The sequence below is a fragment of the Centruroides vittatus genome, unplaced genomic scaffold, assembly GCF_030686945.1.
Source record: "Centruroides vittatus isolate TY-2023 unplaced genomic scaffold, ASM3068694v2 contig_426, whole genome shotgun sequence".
Classification (NCBI taxonomy): domain Eukaryota; kingdom Metazoa; phylum Arthropoda; class Arachnida; order Scorpiones; family Buthidae; genus Centruroides; species Centruroides vittatus.
Genome location: NW_027122232.1, coordinates 774,912 through 795,594, shown reverse-complemented (window position 1 = coordinate 795,594; position 20,683 = coordinate 774,912). Strand labels below are relative to the sequence as shown.

General features: G+C 29.8%; 1 protein-coding gene across 3 annotated transcripts in view; it reads left to right on the top strand.

The window, feature by feature from the left end:
* Positions 1-19,420, top strand: part of LOC136976889 (CDK5 and ABL1 enzyme substrate 1-like) — a 50,369-nt gene extending 30,949 nt beyond the window's left edge. The window contains exons 9-13 of one of the 3 annotated variants that reach the window (XR_010880997.1): positions 3,577-3,613; positions 5,528-5,590; positions 5,666-5,770; positions 5,834-6,027; positions 19,157-19,420. Coding sequence is in view for 1 of the 3 variants with exons in the window: in XM_067272262.1 (XP_067128363.1) it covers positions 3,577-3,613; positions 5,528-5,590; positions 5,666-5,770; positions 5,834-5,974 (346 nt within the window). In the remaining 2 variants the exon portion in view is untranslated. Of the gene's footprint in view, positions 1-3,576; positions 3,614-5,527; positions 5,591-5,665; positions 5,771-5,833; positions 6,473-19,156 lie in introns of those variants that run through there. The other 2 variants (XR_010880996.1, XM_067272262.1) reach the window with 2 other exon arrangements.
* Positions 19,421-20,683: the final 1,263 nt, after the last annotated feature.

Genomic DNA, 20,683 nt, shown 5'->3' with positions numbered 1-20,683 from the left:
CATTCTGATCAAATCGGTCCTTATTGTTTCTTAAACAAGAGAAAATGGTCAGCAATCTCCTGTAAGCAATTCGTATTTTAATTTTACTCGTATAACGGGCTATTTGTTTGTAGGTGTTGGTAAGGATCTTGTTGTAAGTAATAGGAACAAAGGAGAGGTTCTCCGGAAGTGCCGTATCTGTAGGTTGTTCGTGGCATGCTACCAGTTCATTAATTAGGCGTGTAGGGTAACCATGCTGCCTAGCTACACTTGTAATACATTTCAGTTCCATTCTCCTATCCTCTGTTATTGAACAATGGGTGTAAGCTCTTCTTATTAGAGTCTTAAAAGCAGAGATCTTGTAACTAAAAGGATCATGCAATTTCGCATGTATGAAAAGTGGAGCATACGGGTTCTACGAAATACCTTAGTTCTTAACCGACCCTGTTGTAACTTGATGTCAAGAAAATGCATGTTGGTTGAGCTTTGTTGTTCTGCCTGCAACGAGAGGCCATAAGTGTTATCATTGAAAGCTTCGATGAATGCTGCCAAGTCCAGTTTCTTCTTCCAAATAATCAACACATCATCGACATATCTAGCATACAACCTAATGCCATCACTTATGCCAGGTAAAATGTGTTGTTCCAAGCACCTGACTACCGATTCACATAAGGTTTCTGATATGGGATACTTTTCTGCAAACTAGAGGGGTACCTATGGGTAGTCCCATATCAGAAACCTTATGTGAATCGGTAGTCAGGTGCTTGGAACAACACATTTTACCTGGCATAAGTGATGGCATTAGGTTGTATGCTAGATATGTCGATGATGTGTTGATTATTTGGAAGAAGAAACTGGACTTGGCAGCATTCATCGAAGCTTTCAATGATAACACTTATGGCCTCTCGTTGCAGGCAGAACAACAAAGCTCAACCAACATGCATTTTCTTGACATCAAGTTACAACAGGGTCGGTTAAGAACTAAGGTATTTCGTAGAACCCGTATGCTCCACTTTTCATACATGCGAAATTGCATGATCCTTTTAGTTACAAGATCTCTGCTTTTAAGACTCTAATAAGAAGAGCTTACACCCATTGTTCAATAACAGAGGATAGGAGAATGGAACTGAAATGTATTACAAGTGTAGCTAGGCAGCATGGTTACCCTACACGCCTAATTAATGAACTGGTAGCATGCCACGAACAACCTACAGATACGGCACTTCCGGAGAACCTCTCCTTTGTTCCTATTACTTACAACAAGATCCTTACCAACACCTACAAACAAATAGCCCGTTATACGAGTAAAAGAATTGCTTACAGGAGATTGCTGACCATTTTCTCTTGTTTAAGAAACAATAAGGACCGATTTGATCAGAATGGTATCCCAGGAATATATTCTATCCCTATTTATGATCCTAGGGTGAACCGTCCAGGCGAATATATTGGTGCTACTGCATGCTGCCTTAAAACAAGGATCAAGGAGCACAAATACTCCATTCAAAAATGTCTTTCCACTACAGCATTGGCTTCTTTCACCCTTGATGATGATGTCAGGGTGGACTATGATAATGCACGATTAATACAACAGTGTGAGCACCAGGGCAGCCTAAAATATCTCGAACAGCTGGAGATATTTAAAGCATTCAAGAAGGGAACGACCATCAACTTCAAAAAAACGGACTCATTGACGACTGCATGGAGGGGGCGTATTTTGACTTAGAGGACTAATTTGTTAAAGAACTACAATAGGGCATGCGCCTAACTTCACAATACAATTTTCAAATTTTTTGCAATCGAACCTGAGGATGACCATTTAAAATGGTTAAAAATGTTCGTTTAGATTGAATTTTTGCTGGTTTTGTTTGGTAATTATGTATTTATTTTATTATTATTTTATTATGTTGTATTTATTTTATTATTATTGCAATTACCTTTCTAGATTTATACTTTCCTTTTTATCATTCTAGAAAGATTAGTTTATTGAGTATTATATAGTATATGGTAATATATATAGTATATAAGATATTACTGTGGATTTGAAAGATTTGTTTGATTTACTTCACATAAAGTTCACCACTTTAGAATTGTGCTAGAATTAACATAAATATACTAGAATAATTATATATTTTTTTAATTGATATTTTCGTATTTCTTAAAATTTATTTTCTAACTTTGAGATTAAATTTGAATATAAAGCTAGATTGTCCCAAAATTTTATCAAGTTATTTTATTTAATTAATACATTACTATATAGCTAAATTTATTTTTCAATATTTTCAACTGTAATCAAAAGTTTTAGATAATTATAAAGGATCTCCTAACTATGAATTCTTTGCAAATTATAAAAGCAAGTTGCAATAAAATAGTTTTGTCTAATATACAAGATTTAATATCATTTGTCAAATAACATTTTCATTATTAAATGTATATGCAGACAAGATTTAAAAACAGAAATTTTTTTAATATTTGAGAAATAACCAATTAACCTGCCAAATAAACCCTAATTGTATTCAAGGATATATCTGTCTGCAGAAGGGTTAAATGGGGCACTTGTCCCTCCATGAAATTGAGTAAAAATTCCACAAATTATAATTGTAAAAGTGATTGAGATATTTAACTTTGCACCCTCAACAATGGGGTGCTTTGATGCAATACTGTATTCTATAATCCACTTGTGGAAAAAATCCCAAAAAAATTAATTAAAAATTTATTGATGCAATTATTTGTCTCCAAGCTCCCTGGAAAATTTTCTGAAGACACCAATGATTGAATTTGTCGTTTAAAAGTGATCAGGTGTATACATTTGCTATTATATTTTGGAAATTTGTGTAATTAACAAAATAACTTCTCCACAAATGATGAAATCATGAGTGATAACTTTAATTTAAAGCAGTGTTTTTCAACCTTTTTTTTCTTATAGCACACTTGAACTTATAATTAAATTTCTGTGTTTTCCACAGAAATTTCATGTAATTTCAAATTATGGTGATAGAATGTTTACAAACACATTACTTGCCACTTAACCATATTCTTCCATCCTCGTACAATGTGAGGACTGCAACTGTTTATTCATCTGGGAAACATTATTTATTGAGAAATTGAAGCCGTAAAATAGACCCACTCTAGAGCTCCCAAAAATATGAGTTTCACTATTTAATAATTTAAAAAATTAAATCACAGTTTTCAATAATTCTCAATTATAGTTTGACCATTAATTAAATATAAGTTTAATAGCTCATCATTTAAATTTAACAGGTGCACTCCAATTATAACATATTAATGTTAATGTTAAAATTTATATCAATGTACTAAAATTTGTTTTTGTTTCACTGAAAAAGACATTCCATGTATGTCAAAAGTGCTAGTGAGATATTTTTTTATTTTTGTGCTTTACTTGTCAAAACTTTATTAAAGCTGAAAGACAGTGATCTTAAACTCTTAGCTAATAATTATAATTATCAAAATTTAATAATAAATTTTATTGTTGTTGTATTTTATATGAAATACAAAATTTTTTTTTATATTTTAAATATAAGAAACATTATATATTTTATAAATTTCTCAAATGTTTTTTAAAATTTTTATTACTTCTAGTTTAAAAAAAGAAATGTATAAAATAGCTTGCCATGAAGTAAGTATAATTAGTTCAATTATAGTTATTTTTAATTTTTTGTTTATATATTTAATTAATATTTATTAAAATAATTAAGAAATTAAAATAAGATGTACTATATTTTACATCATTGTTTAAAAATATATTTTTTTTATTACGTAATTTTTTTATAAAGTATTTGTATATATATATATATATATACAAGGTGCATTCCGTAAGTAAGTAATGCAACCAATTTTTTCATGATGCAATGATATGCTGTAACTTATTCTAACCTGCTGTGCTAGGTGGCGGGAAGTGTTAGCTTCAAAACTCACTCGGTCTCATTTGCCTCCAAGCTGCCGGCGGGTGAGGACATTCATTCCCGTGAACCCTGTTTTGAGTTAATGTAACACGACGTGATGGATCATTTTGTGGAGCAACGTTATGCTATCAAATTTTGCATTAAACTTGGAAAGTCCTCTACCAAAACCTTTACATTAATTCAGTAGGCCTTTGGGAATGATTACTTGTCCAAATCACAAGTTTTCTGATGGCAGAAGTCGTTCAAAAATGGCCGAGAGAAGGTCGCCGATGAACCTCGCAGTGGATGTCCATCAACCTCCCGAATCAATGAAAATGTGACGCATGTGCATGATTGTTTGAACTCTGACCAACAGTTGGGCCTTCAATTGATAGCAGACACTCTAAACATGATGAAAACAACCATTTATCGCATTGTGACTGAAGATTTAAACATGAAAAAGGTGTGCGTCAAACTGTTCTCAAAAATGTTGACCAACGAACAAAAGGACATGTGAATGCTCTGGTGCAAGAGCTCTTGGAAATGTGTGAAAATGATTCAAATTTTTAAAACTCAGTTATCACTGGTGATGAGTCATGGATCTTTGAGTATGACCCTGAGACAAAAAGGCAGAGTTTGGAGTGGCACACCTCAGCATCACCCTGCTCCAAGAAGGCATGGATGAGCAAGTCCAGGATTAAAATCATGCTCATTGTCTTCTTTGACGTCAGAGGCATTATCCACCACGAATTCCTACCTGCCGGGACCACTGTGAATGCAGTTTTTTACTTGGAAGTGCTAAAAAGAATGAAAAGGAGGGTCACACGCTGCCGAAGCAACATCAAAGACGTGTGGAAATTTCATCACAACAACGTGCGAAGCCAAAGTGTCTTTGTTGTCAATGATTTCCTGGCCAGGACCCACACCCCATTGGTTCCCTAGCCTCCCTACAGTTCTAACCTGGCTCCCGCCGACTTTTTTTTGTTTCCTCATTTAAAATGGGCCTTGAAAGGAAAACATTGGGACACGATTGAAAACATCAAGGCTTATGTTACATCGGCTCTAAAGGACATTCTGGAGAAGGCCTTGCAGAATGCCTTCCAGGCCTGGAAAAATCACCTTCACAAGTGTATTGATGCAGAAGGGTGCTATTTTGAAGATTTTTGACTAATTGTAAGAATACATTCAATCAATGATTTTTTATGAATTTGGTTGCATTACTTATGGAACACACTTTGTATAAATATCAACAATATTTCTTAAATTCAGATATATTTCATTGTAATTAATTGTGAGTGTAAAGAAAATTTAGAAAATTTCAATGATTTTATCGAAAATGTCATGAGGCTCCATTCTTATTAATGAATTATTTCAAGATAACAGTAATCTGAAAAATTATTTATAACTTTAATCTATTATTTAACATATTATATGATAATATGCTAAGCGTGAAATTATTAAGATAATTTACAAGCATAAGAAAAATTTTACTACCACTGATAAGTTAAAACAAGTATTTTAACACTTAAAAATTTATTTTTAGTCGTACATAAATTGTTATTTAATGTTTAGATTAATTATTTTTTATTTGTAGAAAAGAAACTTATGAAATTTCTGTCCTAATACATGAATTCTATTTTTATTTTTAGTGTGGTGTTGATTTACTCACTGTGGCTCAAGCATATGTTTATTTTGAAAAATTGATACTGAAGGTAATTCCTAAACATATTTTAGAAATATATAAGATGTTTAACTATTTTTTAAAATTGAAAAATTTATAATTTTAGTTGTTAATAAATAAGCAAAATCGAAAACTGTGTGCTGCAGCATGTCTTCTATTATCAGCTAAATTGAATGATGTCAAAGGAGCAGAATTACGATTATTAATAGAGGTAAGCATATTGAAAAAAATCTATTATTGGCTATTTATTGACAAAAACTTTTATGTTTTACAGAAAATAGAAGGTTCATTTCGTCTAAATCGTAGAGATATTTTATCTTCAGAATTTGGGGTTTTAGTAGCATTGGAATTTTCATTGCATATTCCAATTTGGGAAATTTATCCTCATTATCAGCACCTTGTCTATGAATCTTGACATTATGATAGTCCTTGTCGTGCACAAGTTTCCTATTACTTTGAAACTGCCAGGTTATCATTGTAAATATTTTTATTTTTTTAGATATTACACTTTAATAATAAAGTGTAAGAATATTTGTTTCTAAAATTAATTACATGAAAATATTCTAGAATAGTGCTACTTAAGTAGTGGTCTGCAGACTGATACTGATCTGTGAGCTGTTAGCTTCCAGTTCACAGAAGATTTCCAGAAAAGAAAGCATTGTATGAAATAATACCATACTTCAAAAAACATAAATTTGATAATTATGTCAAATCAATACAATATACACATTTTAATGTGAAGATACTGTTATGTGGGCATCTTGGATACAATAATGCAGTAATATGGAAAAAAATATAATAGTAGTTCCTAGCAAATTGGAAATAATAATCTCAGTCTGCCATGTCAACTAGTTTGAGAAGCACTGTTCTAGAACATACAGAAATTTATAAATACAGTAATTTTGTACTTAGAGCTTTCAGTTATGAAGTATTTAAATTATTAATTTTAAACCATAAAATATCCTTAAAATTATCAAATTGCATACCTCAATACATTTTCAGAAGACTTTTATATTTTGACATAACTTAAATAATCAACAACTAATATTTTAAACATTAATTTGGAAAATTGTAATATTAGTATTAACTTTAGGGAAAATAACTAATCTTTATTTATTATTTACGAACAATATAAATTAAAATAACAAAAGGATTATAAATTTTTGTCTTTGAGTTAATCGTAAGTTATTTTATTATAACTGAAATTATTATTTTTTAAACAAAATTTATTTAAAAATGGATTACATTTAGTAAATAAAAGGTCTATATTAGCATTTCAAGTATAATGATACTTTAACATCATATCCACTAAAATTATATGATTATGAAAATTATTGTATTTATTTTCTAATTTTTATTTTTATCTTTAATTCTATGTATTACAATTATATGAAAAGGAAATTACTAACTTAAAAACTTCTATCTTATAATGTTCTCAAATATAGAGAATGTTAATATTTCATATAATTGGCATTATTCATCATAATTTTTCTTATTGAAGCATTGATTTATATAAGATGAATCAATAAGAAAGTTAATGGGTTGTTTGATAGTATAATCTTATTGATTTATCTTATATATAAATGAAAAAACGTATATAAAAAATTTGCTGTTTCACTCTGCTTTTTATTATTTAACCATTCATATAATAATAAAATTGCAATATAATGAGACCAAATCATTTTTACTTACCAAATATTTCAAATCTATGATTTATGTTAAATGCATTTTCTTCTGAAAGTGAAACTTAGAAATAGATTATAAATTTTGATTGAAATAAATACCAATATACAGATAAACATGCATGCGTATATATGTACAGTATGTGTATGTATATATATATATATATATATATTAGGGTTTCTCATTTTACTTGTCCTGGGATAAAACTGAACTGTTTCCTGGGATCCTGGGAAATCTCAGGATAGAATTAATTATTTTTAAGATATACAAAATATCTTGAAATCAAATGATATAATTATTTTTCATTTTTTAAAGTAATTTAATATGTTTTGCAACCTCCAAAATCATATTAATAATGCTCTGTAAGATATATATTAAAAATTACCTTTGAATTACATAGAAATTTTCACAAATAGAAAAAATTTATTAAAGTTTGCTGGAAACTGTGCGCAACAAAAATGTGTTTGAATTGAGTTGAAAATTTAAAAAAAAAAAAAAGAACTTAGATCAAACTTCTAACTTAGAAGGTAATTTTCGTTATTTTAAATATTTTTAAACATAATACAAAATATTATTGTAAATTTCTATAATGAGATTTTAAAAAGCAAAGATGGTCAATAATTCAATCACTTGAGCTGGTTCTTATTTTAGTAATGAAAAGTCCTGTTACCAAGAATGCCCTTTTCTATTCAATTGATGTGTGTCGAATCCTCTTTAATGCATTTAAGAGAAGACAGATTTTTTTTTCATCTGTAGCCTGGAAGATTTCTAGTTCATTTTTAAGATTGTAGTACTACTTTTGCTTTTTAGTATTCTTGATTTGTCTACTTGGGCTGCTTTAATAGAAACATCAAGCTTATAGCTAAATAATTCGGCAGTTCGTTTGTCTTTAATAATCAGGTTTATGAAGAAAAACTTCATACTTGCAGACTTCATACTTGTTTGTATCCTTGCCCAATTTGCACAACCTGGCATTACAGTTATTGAAGCTACTGGGCATGATTAAAAATTAAGACTACATAAGCACAATTATTCGATATATTGCAAGTTCTGACAAGTAAAGAATTTTCAGTCCTGTCACAAATAGGTTACATATTGATTATTGACAATCTGTGACATGCCATAACGAGGAAAAATTAAAAAAAAAACAAATAAGCAGATTTAAAATTAATACAAATGTATTCTGACAGTTTATGAGTTAATTATGCTTTCTATTTGCAAAATTTCCTCTACCTTAACACAAAATAAGAAAAAAAGTGAACTTTTAAGAAATTTGCAGGATTTCCTGGGTTAAAAAAAACAACTGGGATCCCATTTGAGAAACCCTAATATATATACAATAGAGCATCGATTATCTGACTGAATTGGGGACTGGGGTTGGTCAGATAACTGAAAAGTATGAAAAAAATGCATTATTAGTATATCCCACGTAATTAGTATATTAGTATATTGCTATTAACCTACTTTGCATTGAATTTTCATTGATGTTAAGCCTAACAAAATTTTTTTTAAAATAATAATCCTCACTATTGTATCATTAAAAATTATTTCTTTATTTTTCACAAAATAAATACGATAGTGTACTGTATATTGAAAAATATAAAACAAAAAAAATTATAATTTAAGTAAATAAAAATATAACACATGGCCGACGGTAATACATTGTATAAGTATAAAAAAACAACGTTTAACAAATTACTTTGCTTTTCGTTTATTCTTCCGTCGTTCGCTACCAGTTGACCAGTCCACATTTCCACAAATACGAAGGCGACCTTTCTTTATAGGCTACTGCCGACGTAACAAAATGTAAAATAGGTAAAACGTCCTCTGGAGCTAATCGCCACTTTCCATAAAAATTACAATTTAAGTAAATAAAAATATAACACATGGCCGACGGTAATACATTGTATAAGTATAAAAAAAACAACGTTTAACAAATTACTTTGCTTTTCGTTTATTCTTCCGTCGTTCGCTACCAGTTGACCAGTCCACATTTCCACAAATACGAAGGCGACCTTTCTTTATAGGCTACTGCCGATGTAACAAAATGTAAAAAAGCAAAGTAATTTGTTAAACGTTGTTTTTTTATACTTATACAATGTATTACCGTCGGCCATGTGTTATATTTTTATTTACTTAAATTGTAATTTTTACGGAAAGTGGCGATAGCTCCAGAGGACGTTTTACCTATTTTACATTTTGTTACGTCGGCAGTAGCCTATAAAGAAAGGTCGCCTTCGTATTTGTGGAAATGTGGACTGGTCAACTGGTAGCGAACGACGGAAGAATAAACAAAAAGCAAAGTAATTTGTTAAACGTTGTTTTTTTATACTTATACAAAAAAAAATATATTTGGGTTACATATTTTACATAAAGTAGGCCTATACATTTGAAAAAGAAGTCCAAAATTTTTTTTGCTTCACAGATGACACTAGCTTTTTTGTCGCTAAATCTCGCGCACATTTTAAAAACGTTGTTGGATACCGTCGTTAAATAAAATTAAGCCTCATTTAAATACTGGCCTTTCTTTCATGGTTGAGTCAGTGTTGCCAGCTAAAACATGCAAAAATTTAACAAAAATAATATTAAAGTAGCCAAGACATAGCCAAATATTGTAATGCCACATCACTAGCAGACATTGAATTTGCCGACTAGAACACAGTCGGTTTACCAATGTGACGGTTGATTGGGGGTCAGATAATCAATGCTCTACTGCAGGGGTGGCCAACTTTTGTGCACATAAGATCTACTTTTTATCGTAAAAATGTGTCGCGATCAACTTGTTATCATAGGCATAGTCTAAGTGGAGAGGGGGAGTGTGAAATACATACTATGTTTATACACTGTGTTTCAGTACGAAGTGCACTCACTGCTTATGAGTCGAGTCATAACTGCATGCATACAGTTGCGTTCGGTTACAAATATAATACATTAAGTCAAAACATCGCTAGCGATCGACCAAAATTGGCTTGGCGATCGACTTGTTGGCCACCCCTGCTCTACTGTACATACATGTGTATTTGGACATATAAACCTGATTTCCTGATTTTGTTTATTGATTTTACCTTTGTGTTTGTTTATTTTTGATTTTACTTGTATACTGGTTTCACTATATATAAATTATTACATGATTGGAATCGATATTTAAATTTGAATATACTCTATCTTGCATTATTCAGAGTTAAATTTTTTCAGAATAAATAAAATTTTATCTATGAAAATGTTTATTAATTAGTACAATAACTCTAAGAATTAAAATAAGAAATAAAATGAAACAAAACTAGGACATTGCACAACTTTGTTGTATCATGATAGAATTGAGACAGAGCTGGAAAGAAAGAAGCAATCTTTACACTTGTTTGACATAAACTGGTAATTCTTGCACCTGAAGATTGCACAGGTGATTCTTGTACTTGTCTCCATGGACAGACAATACTTGCACTTGCCACTGTAGAGGAAGCAATCCAAGAAGAAAAAATGGAGGTGTATGACATTGTTTTCAAGATACAGTTAGTTCAATGTGATGATGTCCATGCTCCCTGACACGATTCAGAATGCCTAACAGAATTTTGAGAGAAAAAAAGCATTGCCCTTGCCCATTATTTATTAGGTGCATTCAATGCTTTCTTTTTTGTCCCTAAATGCTATTAGGTGCACTGAATAGTGTCATGGAGCATGGGCATCATCAAATTGACCTTGAAGATGACACTGTAGACCTCCATTTTTTATTACATTTTTTGAATCCTCATCACAATTAACAGAAAATGGCAAAGTTTTTTTCAAATTCAGCCCATCAAATTTTGAGAGTAAACTCAATTCTATAAGCCACAAAGATGTGATAGTGACCTCAGTACATCTTGCAACAAACTTGCGCAATGTCACTTTATGATGATCATCTGTGCTATGATGTATCTCAAAAACAAAGTTGTGAACCCCATTTTTTTAAATTACATTTTTGGATTCCTCATTGCAATTAATGGAAAATGGCAAGGTTTAATCAAAATCAATTGATTAAATTTTGAGAATGAACACTATTCTATAAGCCACATAAGTTAGAAGAGGCTTCACTAATGTTCCGTCTCAAGTATCCTATTTATATAACTAATTCTCTAGCATACAAAATCAAAATGTAATATTAAATTAATCAATATAAATAAACATATTTTTAGTTGGAATTAATAAAAATTAAACTTTGTTTCTAGTATCATCTCATTTACCGACTTTATTGATTTTTAGCTTAATTTTGTTTCATTCCTTTTCTTAAAGTTATTGTACTTACTAATTGTTCAAGTTATGTGTTTAATAGTATATCCAAAATTTTATTCTCTAATTTATATATGTAAAAATTTAATAAAATGAATCCCAAATTACTAATATATATCAAGTACAATATGCAATAGGATGAAAAAATACTTTAAAATAATTCTACATTTAATAATTTCATAAATGAAATAAAATAGAAAAAGATATTTGTGTAATTTGTATAATTAAAGAATGGAAGTAGTAATGAGTACTAGTTAAGAGATTCAAGATAAATAGTTAAAATGGAGAAAAATATTGTATAAGATATATACCATCAAAAGCTATTTTTATGTGTGTTACATTATGTATTCGGGAGTTTAAAACTATATCTGTGTTCCTTTAATTTCCTGTTTATTGTTTGTGAAAACTTTTTAATATATTGCAACTTGTTTCTTGGAGAATTGGATAGTTCTCCAAGAAATATTATAAAACAACTTGGGCATATGTACTTTAGGTTAATATACATTTATATAAAGTGATGAATTATGAATAAGAAGAGGAGCCCCAATTACATTTTTTCTGTTAATAATACCAAATATAGGATTTTATAAAGATATACAAGAAAGAACTGAGGTACTGTACATAAAAACACATTTTTATTAAAAACTTTGTAGGAAAATTTGGTATATTCTTTATGAAAGTTTTTTGAAAAAGTAGCATTATTTAATGATTAGCTCAGGGCCAGAGAAGGAAAGACAAAGGACATACTTGTTCCAGGTGTTGTGCATTACCTAGGCCAATCAAAATTTGGCCACTAAAAGTAAACTAAAAAGAAAATAAGCTAATTTAGTATACTGTACAATTTAGTTTTAGTTTATTTTTGAAATCATCAATACTTGTTTTCTAGTTGTTCTCCAAGTATATCATTATATCAAAATATTTAAAACCATTTTTTTTTCCTCTCTCTATAATCTTATAATCTCATGGTGATATTCTAATGTTCCTACTTCTTTATACTTTTGAAATAAAGAGGAAAATTTTTGAAAATTTTTTTTGCTTAAAGTATCTTATATAAATTTTTTTTAAGATTATCTTTATAAAAATTATGAAAATAAAGTTCAACTTCTTTATTATTTATTACAAAAGTAATGTAAGCAATGCAATTTTGGCAAGATGAGTTTCTCTCAAGTAACAATAGAAAAAGACCCCATATAAAAGCAATAAAAAATTTCTTGTTTTTTATTGTTGTTATTTGGAGTCTTTTGTAACTTTTACAGATTTGTAGTTAAAAGTTATTTAGAAGCAAAAACATACAGAATAAAATATTTAATGATTAAAATTCGTGTATTTCAATGAGATTACTAAAATTTCAGTTTTTAGTGTGATTTTATTTGTTTGGAAATAAATTTTATTGAGTAGAGTAGTGAACAAACTTAATAAAGTGAAAATTTATATATAGTAAAACATATAAACTGGAATCACACAATTCCAAGTGATTTTTTGGATTTTTGACAGATTTTAGTTTTTTTTTTTAAATTGTTAAATTATAACACATGAAATCAGATAACAGTTACACTCATTTTTATAGTAAAATCACTTTAACATATATATAAAAATTTTATTATTAGGTTCAATTCAAAGTGATTCCAACTAGAGATGAGATTATTCAAATGAAAAAATTGAAAACTGTTCAGTTGCAAAAAGTTTTCATTATTTTCAAGAACTTGTGCTAGATATTCAGATATAATTCTTGAGTTCACATGACAGTAAACAAGCCAAAGCAAGTACCAAGAACTTGCTCTGCTGTCAAAAATTCTAATTGCATTACAGTAATAGAGAGACTAAATTATGTTGATTATGTTCGAGAAATTTTAATACTCTAATTAATCATTAACTTCAATCTCTGTAATTATCAACATGCTAATCACTTGTTTTCAAATACTTGAAACTAGTTAATTACCAACTAATCCATACAGGACAAATTGACAGTATGTATTAACTATTCTTTGTTTTTAATGAATTACATTCATTGCTTTTTCTTAAGAATTCTATTCTTGGAAACTCATTCTATTCTTAAAAGTATTCAATTCTGCCTCTGATTTGATTCTGACAAAAACTAATATTTAGAAAGATTGTGTCTGTATGCCCCTTGTCTTGCATGGTCAGATGGTCAAGCAATTAAGATGTCAGTCTATTGCTTTGGGGAATCCAGTAATTAATACAGACAGGTTGAAAAACCCCAGGTATTTTTTGGGGTGTGGTCCGTCCTGGACGTGTCGGTCCCCATCCTTCACCATCCAGTTGTTCCATTGTGGGTCTGGTTAAATCCACAATGGACTTAATAAAAAGGCCCTCTTAGTGCCTCAGGACAGAAAGAAAACAGCAAAAAAAGGCTCTCTTGTCACATGACTGTTTCTCTGATATGATTCAAAATTAAGAAGTGCCAGTAATATTTATATCTTTTATACATTGAAAGAAGTACTGGTAATATGTAGATTTCAAGCTGTCCTTAGTGGTGAATCCTTGTAAAATATTTTCAATTTAAAAAAAAAAATTTTAAGCAACAGTATGGTTCCAATGTGATATGGATGAGAAAATAAAATTGACTGTTTTTGTTACTGCTCTGATTTTTAAAAATTTTTGGTGACCAAGTAGCCAAAAGGAAAGGTCAGATAGTCATGGGATGTATTCCAAAACACAAAAGTGAAAGGTGATTTTATTTTTTAACAGTTTTGATTAGCAGTATATTTAGAAATACACTAAATGTCTCTTTTTAGTGGAAAATATTTTTAATATATAAACCATTGACATTTAAAATCTTCAATAAACAATGTTGAAAAGTAGAAATTATTTTATTTAGGATAGGAGTGATAGCATTGATTACTGAAATTTAGATAATTAAAATTCCTGAAATAAATTTAAATTCTATATTTAAGCTAATTCAACTTATATTGGATAATCTTAGGTGGAACGTATCATTTACAATCTAGCCCAGGACATTTCAGAATCGGTGAAAATGGGGTCTAAAACTAATTGAACTTCAGTTTTTTTTTAAATTTATTTATTTATAATCTAAAAATTGGTGATATTATATTATTGTGTTAATAAAATTGTTCTATTCAAAGGTTTCTAAATCATCCCACAGCTTTATACAGCACAGCACAGGTTATATATTAGTAAATTAAACCAACAAAACCTTCAAAATTAAACTAGCAAATATATTTTAATATAAATATGCTATGTGCTTTCAATCCTAATTGGAATCTGCTTCAAGTCCCAATTAGGATCAAAAGCACGTGTCATAGCATATTTATATTAAACTATTCAAAGATTGATTCTACAATCAAATGTTAAAAACAGGCAAAAATGGAGGAAGGTTCCCAGAAATTGAGGATGTCTGGTCACCCTAATAATATATAAGGATATATATTATTAGGGTGACCAAACATTAGGGTAATAATATTATATATCCTTATATTTATATATATAATACATAGATACTGTTTATTGTAATCACTTTGTGATTCATCTATACTGATAACAATAACTGGTTGATAACATTAAAAAGAGTAAGTAAATACGATTAAAATTAGTGTAAATCTTGATTTTATTAATTGAAATTAAATGACATGCTAAAACAGTTTAAAATTGTATAGCTTGTAGACTGGATTAATTATAATTATTATTATTAACTTATGTGTTTTGGAACATGCTAATTTTGATAACATTAAATGACCAGTAACGATATCCATGATTATAATAAATGAATTTTACTGTACTTATATATTAACAGAATAATCTTTTATTAACTCATAAATATGTAAAAAAATCCATTTCTTAATTAGCTTCATAAACCATCTTAAAAATACTACCTACCATTTAACTAAATCTGGTCTACATTAAACTCACATAGTTCTTGAATTTATCTAATTCTCTTTCATTGCAACAGTTTTTTCTCTGTTTGATAGCTTTAGATTTGATTTGGAAAATTAATAAAGTCACAGACTAAATTAATTGATAGAGACAGGCAATAGAGATAAAATAACCTCTTTTACATTGGCTTAATTATTATTATATTTTGAGTAAATAAAATAAGCATATTAAATTGAAGTGTATTTTTAAAGACCCTAAATAATTAGTTATTGTGAATCAATAAATGTTGTAAAAGTTAAGAATTCTAGTAAATAATACAGTGTGACCTCTATTTATGAGTATTTAATCTAAAAGAATTTGATACAACAAGCCTTTTTTCTTATAAATCTTTTTCATTTACAAGATGAAATATTCAATAAAATGAGCACTGACCAATATCATAAGTAGGGTGACTACTACTGGTTTCACACCTCATGTCCAGGCTCTAGATCTTATGATAATTTCTCTGAGTTTCACTGAGTTTTAAGCATTACTAAATAAAATAGTAATCAAATTTTTAAGTATGCTATTCAGCTTTGTAGTATTTGTCTCTCTCTTTCTTTTCTGCATGTACAAATACAATACTCTCCAGAATATAACATATAAACAAGTTGAATTTATTGTATTGAAGTTTGTTATATTGATATTGCTGTCTCTGCCAAATGCACCCAGGTCCTCTAATACTAAGCTCATCCAAAAAGTAAGTACAGTTTGGGTATTAAAAAAGATTTGCAATTTGTTTTCATTTGTATTTTATTACAAAAACATTTACATACCTTAAATTACTTTTTGACATATTTACCATGCAAATTAAGGCATGTTTCATATCTTGGCACTAATTGCAACATACCCGCTTCATAGAATTCAGCTGTCTGCAACCTGAATCAGTTCTGGACGTTTACCTTGATCTCACCATCACTTGCAAAGAAATTTCTTGAGATAAGAAAACAAACGGAAGTCGGATGGAGCTAGGTCCGGACTATAAGGAGGGTGACAGAATTGTTCCTGGCGAAATGAATCAAGCAGTGTCGTTACGCGTGCTGTATGCGGTTGTGCGCTGTCATGCACAAACACAATGCCAGAAGTCAGTAGTCCACGCCTTTTGTTCTGTATTGCGAGCCGTAACTTCTTCAATGTCTCACAGTAAGCTGTAGATCTCATCATCACTTGTAAAGTGATGGCGTGGACTACTGACTTCTGGCATTGTGTTTGTGCATGACAGCGCACAACCGCATACAGCACGCGTAACGACACTGCTTGATTCATTTCGCCAGGAACAATTCTGTCACCCTCCTTATAGTCCGGACCTAGCTCCATCCGACTTCCGTTTGTTTTCTTATCTCAAGAAATTTCTTTGCAAGTGATGGTGAGATCAAGGTAAACGTCCAGAACTGATTCAGGTTGCAGACAGCTGAATTCTATGAAGCGGGTATGTTGCAATTAGTGCCAAGATATGAAACATGCCTTAATTTGCATGGTAAATATGTCAAAAAGTAATTTAAGGTATGTAAATGTTTTTGTAATAAAATACAAATGAAAACAAATTGCAAATCTTTTTTAATACCCAAACTGTACTTACTTTTTGGATGAGCTTAGTATCATTTGCACATCTCTGTTCCTATATTTGAACTTGTCCAGTGTATTGAATAGAGATCAGGATAAAGTTGCTTGTCACAAAATCAACCTACCATGGCTATTGGTCACATGACCAGTAGAGTGCAAATGGTGGTCATGTGACTAAAATAGTCATCAGGTTTACAGGCTGGTTTTAATGATCATCCTAATTACAAGAACAAAATATTCTAATGATGAGTGCAACAAGATTATAATTCCTGTAGGGTATTATTAGATGGCTCATAAGTTCCAGTCTCCATTTTCATTGTTTCATTCATATTGTGTTTTCATTCACAGAACAATAGGAGTGCCTCTGACAAAGACTTGTATCAATCAGCTTGCTTCCCCAAATAATTCCTTTTTTCTGTCAATAAACACAATTTTATTAATTAAAATAAAACTTATTTTATTTGTTTTCTGCTTGTTTATTGTCTTGACTATTATTTTTTTACCATTAAATAAGTGTATGATAGCCTTATGTATTTGTTTCTCACAGTTTATATTAGTTCCTTTTTTATACAGTGAATAGCCTAATCTACATTTTTACATTATGTAATTTGACTTAAAATCATTGATTTATAGGTAAATATGTTTTTGTAGAATTTTATTGTTATTTAGGGAACATAAGTATGGTGACTGAGTTATGCTGGAAATGGATATAAATTTTGATAATAAGAAATAATGGGAAAGCTCATCCAAATAAGAATTTTCAAAAATGAGATATTCTGTAATTTATGGTTATAATATTCATAATAAAATACAACATATGTATTTATTGTAAATGTTAATAAAATTAAAATATGAATATTCAGTTGTAAATAACATAATGTAGTTACAAAACATAAGATTGATTTAAAAACTATATTAAGATTTTTTTGAATATATATTGGGCATCTCTTCTTATTCTTAATATGTATGTTTATGTATTTCAAATTCAGTTAAAATTAGATTACACTTAAACAAAATCATATACACACACTCATATACAGTTTTTATGTAGAATATATAGATATACAAATATATCTCAACTTATGATCCCTTCACATGTGACTGTTTGAAATTATGATAGCCATTTCATAAAACTTTCATAGTCATCTGTTGCTAATCCCAAGGTGCATATGGTTGAAATGAAACAACGCTGCCACTTGTACACAAAACTTCACATTCTCTATAATACATTTCATAATAGCTATTATAAATGGCTAGTTAATGTATTGTACACTACATTCTCTTTTTGTCATAACTGACACTGTTTACTGTTTTAGATACCTTAACATAAAAATGTCTTACAGCATGATACTTTTGTAAGTTATTATGTGACCGCTCACCATCCGGCTTCATGTTTTCATTTGCATATACTAGGTTAGATTTACAACCAGGCTGTCAGAATAGAGGGCCATTTTAGGTTGAGATATATCTGTACTTTTAACTTTAAGTTTAAGATGGAAGAGATACATAAATTTAAAAATTTTTTCCATTGTTATTAAGTACTACTAGTGTGTTTTATAAATTTCTTACATACTACATAAAATTAGATTTATTTATTTGATATACAAAATTATAAAATCAGTTTCAATGTTTTTGTAATTCATTAAATCTGATGTATGTATTGTACATAGTAATGTTTGTTAGTGTATTTCACTCATTGTTTTAAATTAAAACGAGATGTTCCATTCATTTAACTTTTTCTGTGATAATGATATACATGGAATTCTTGTATTTATATATACATATATATATGTGTATTATTTTTTGAACTGTAAGTGGAGAAAGGGAACTTTAAGTCATTTTTATTGCAATTATATATTGTGTTTGATAAATAATTACAAAATTGTCAATAATAATAATAATAATAATAATAATTACATGCTGTATATTTTGCACATCGAATTGGTACAAAGATCGAGCATAGTTTCGATCCGTCTTCCTTGTTGATGTTTACTGTTTATGACCTTTTTTAATTTCCAACACAATTGGTGTATTATTTTATCGTATTTGTTATAAAGATTTTTTTGGTCCTTAAAAATTGTACCTGTGACGTGGGAATTGTTAGGAATGTTTGTGATAATTTTGAAATTAATTAATTCTCTTGTCATTTTGTTGTATAAAATTTATTATTATTGCTATTAATAAAAATGTTTTTCAGAAAAAAACCAGTATTAACTGAATTGTAATCTTTGAAGAAATAGTTGAGCTTTATCATTCAGTCAAGATTCAAATAGAAGTCACTAGATATACAGAAGTGTCCAAGTGTCTGAAAAAAGTGTTAATAATTAAACTGTGTTTATTACATCAGGATTATTGATACAGTGGAACCTGGTTAACTCGGATCGGTCGGGAAAAAATTCGGAATTAGAGTTAAAAAATCGAGGAATTCAAGTTGACCAGTTTGATTTAACATGTTATGGTAGATCAGGGATGGCGAACCTGTGGCAACGTAGCAGAAATCATCTGGCACGTAATGTGTCATATGATTTCTGTCTTTTTCAATCATCCTTTCTGTTTATCACCTGATCATCCTTTTTTCAATCAGATTTTTTACATTTATTTGAATTAAAGCGTATTCGTTTAATTTCTTTAAATATCATTATTCGAAGTCTAAGATTGGCAAGCATTAACATCTTTAAAGCTAAGTGTGCTTATAATATGGCACGCGGACTCAAAAAGGTTCGCCATCCTTGTGCTAGACGATTGGGGAAAGAATTGGGGACTTCGAGTTAACCAGGTTCCATAGTATTTTCTTCGTTGAGTGTTACGAGAGGCGTATCAGTAACAGATATATCATCTCTGATTTACAGTTGTATTTTTATAAAATTATTGAACAGATATAGGACCTATAATTGTCTTTCTTACTAAATTCAGGAAGTAAATATAATTCAAACAAAAACATCTAAGATTTAGACGGCCGGATGGCCGAGCGGTAAAGGTGGCAGCCTACCGCTCTGGGGACCCGGGATCGAATCCGAACGGGTCGAATAATCCCCAGGAATTTTTCGGGGGGTTGTCCGTTCGGATATGTCGGGCCCCGTCCCTCACCACCCGGTCGCACCATTGTGGGCCTGGCCGAACCCATAATGGGCCTACTAAAAGAGGCCCTCTTAGTGCCCACAGGGCGGAAAGAGTTAAAAAAAAAAAAAAAACATCTAAGATTATAAAATTTACATCAAGTAAAAAATTATGACAATCAAATTTTTTTCTTACTATTTATTTATTTAGGCCTATTTATTTTGGGTAAAGATAAGCTTAGCGTTTCTTAATGGTACCCACAAGATTTTTTCGTGTATTAATGTTTCTTACATTTCTCTTCGAAGCGCCAAGCTTACTTTTACCAAAGAAAACAATTTTAGTGTCTTGTAAATTGTCATGCTTTTATCTTGTCATACGTCTCAGATGTTTGTGTGTGGATATCAATTGTTTTTTGGCTATGATTGTGTTATTACATCAAGACGTAAGACAATAACGTACTGTACAGTTCGCTTGGCAACGCGATGGCCGCCGGGAGTAAAATTATTATAAAAAGTTTTAATTCGCATCAATTTGAGCTTTTGTTACTCTGCATGACGTTTTGAATGAAAATCGTTCGTTTCCATGCAATTTTATCGTTATAAATATAGCCTAAGTATAAAATGTTTGAGAGAATAGTAAAATATCTTTATAGGGGACCACTTGAACT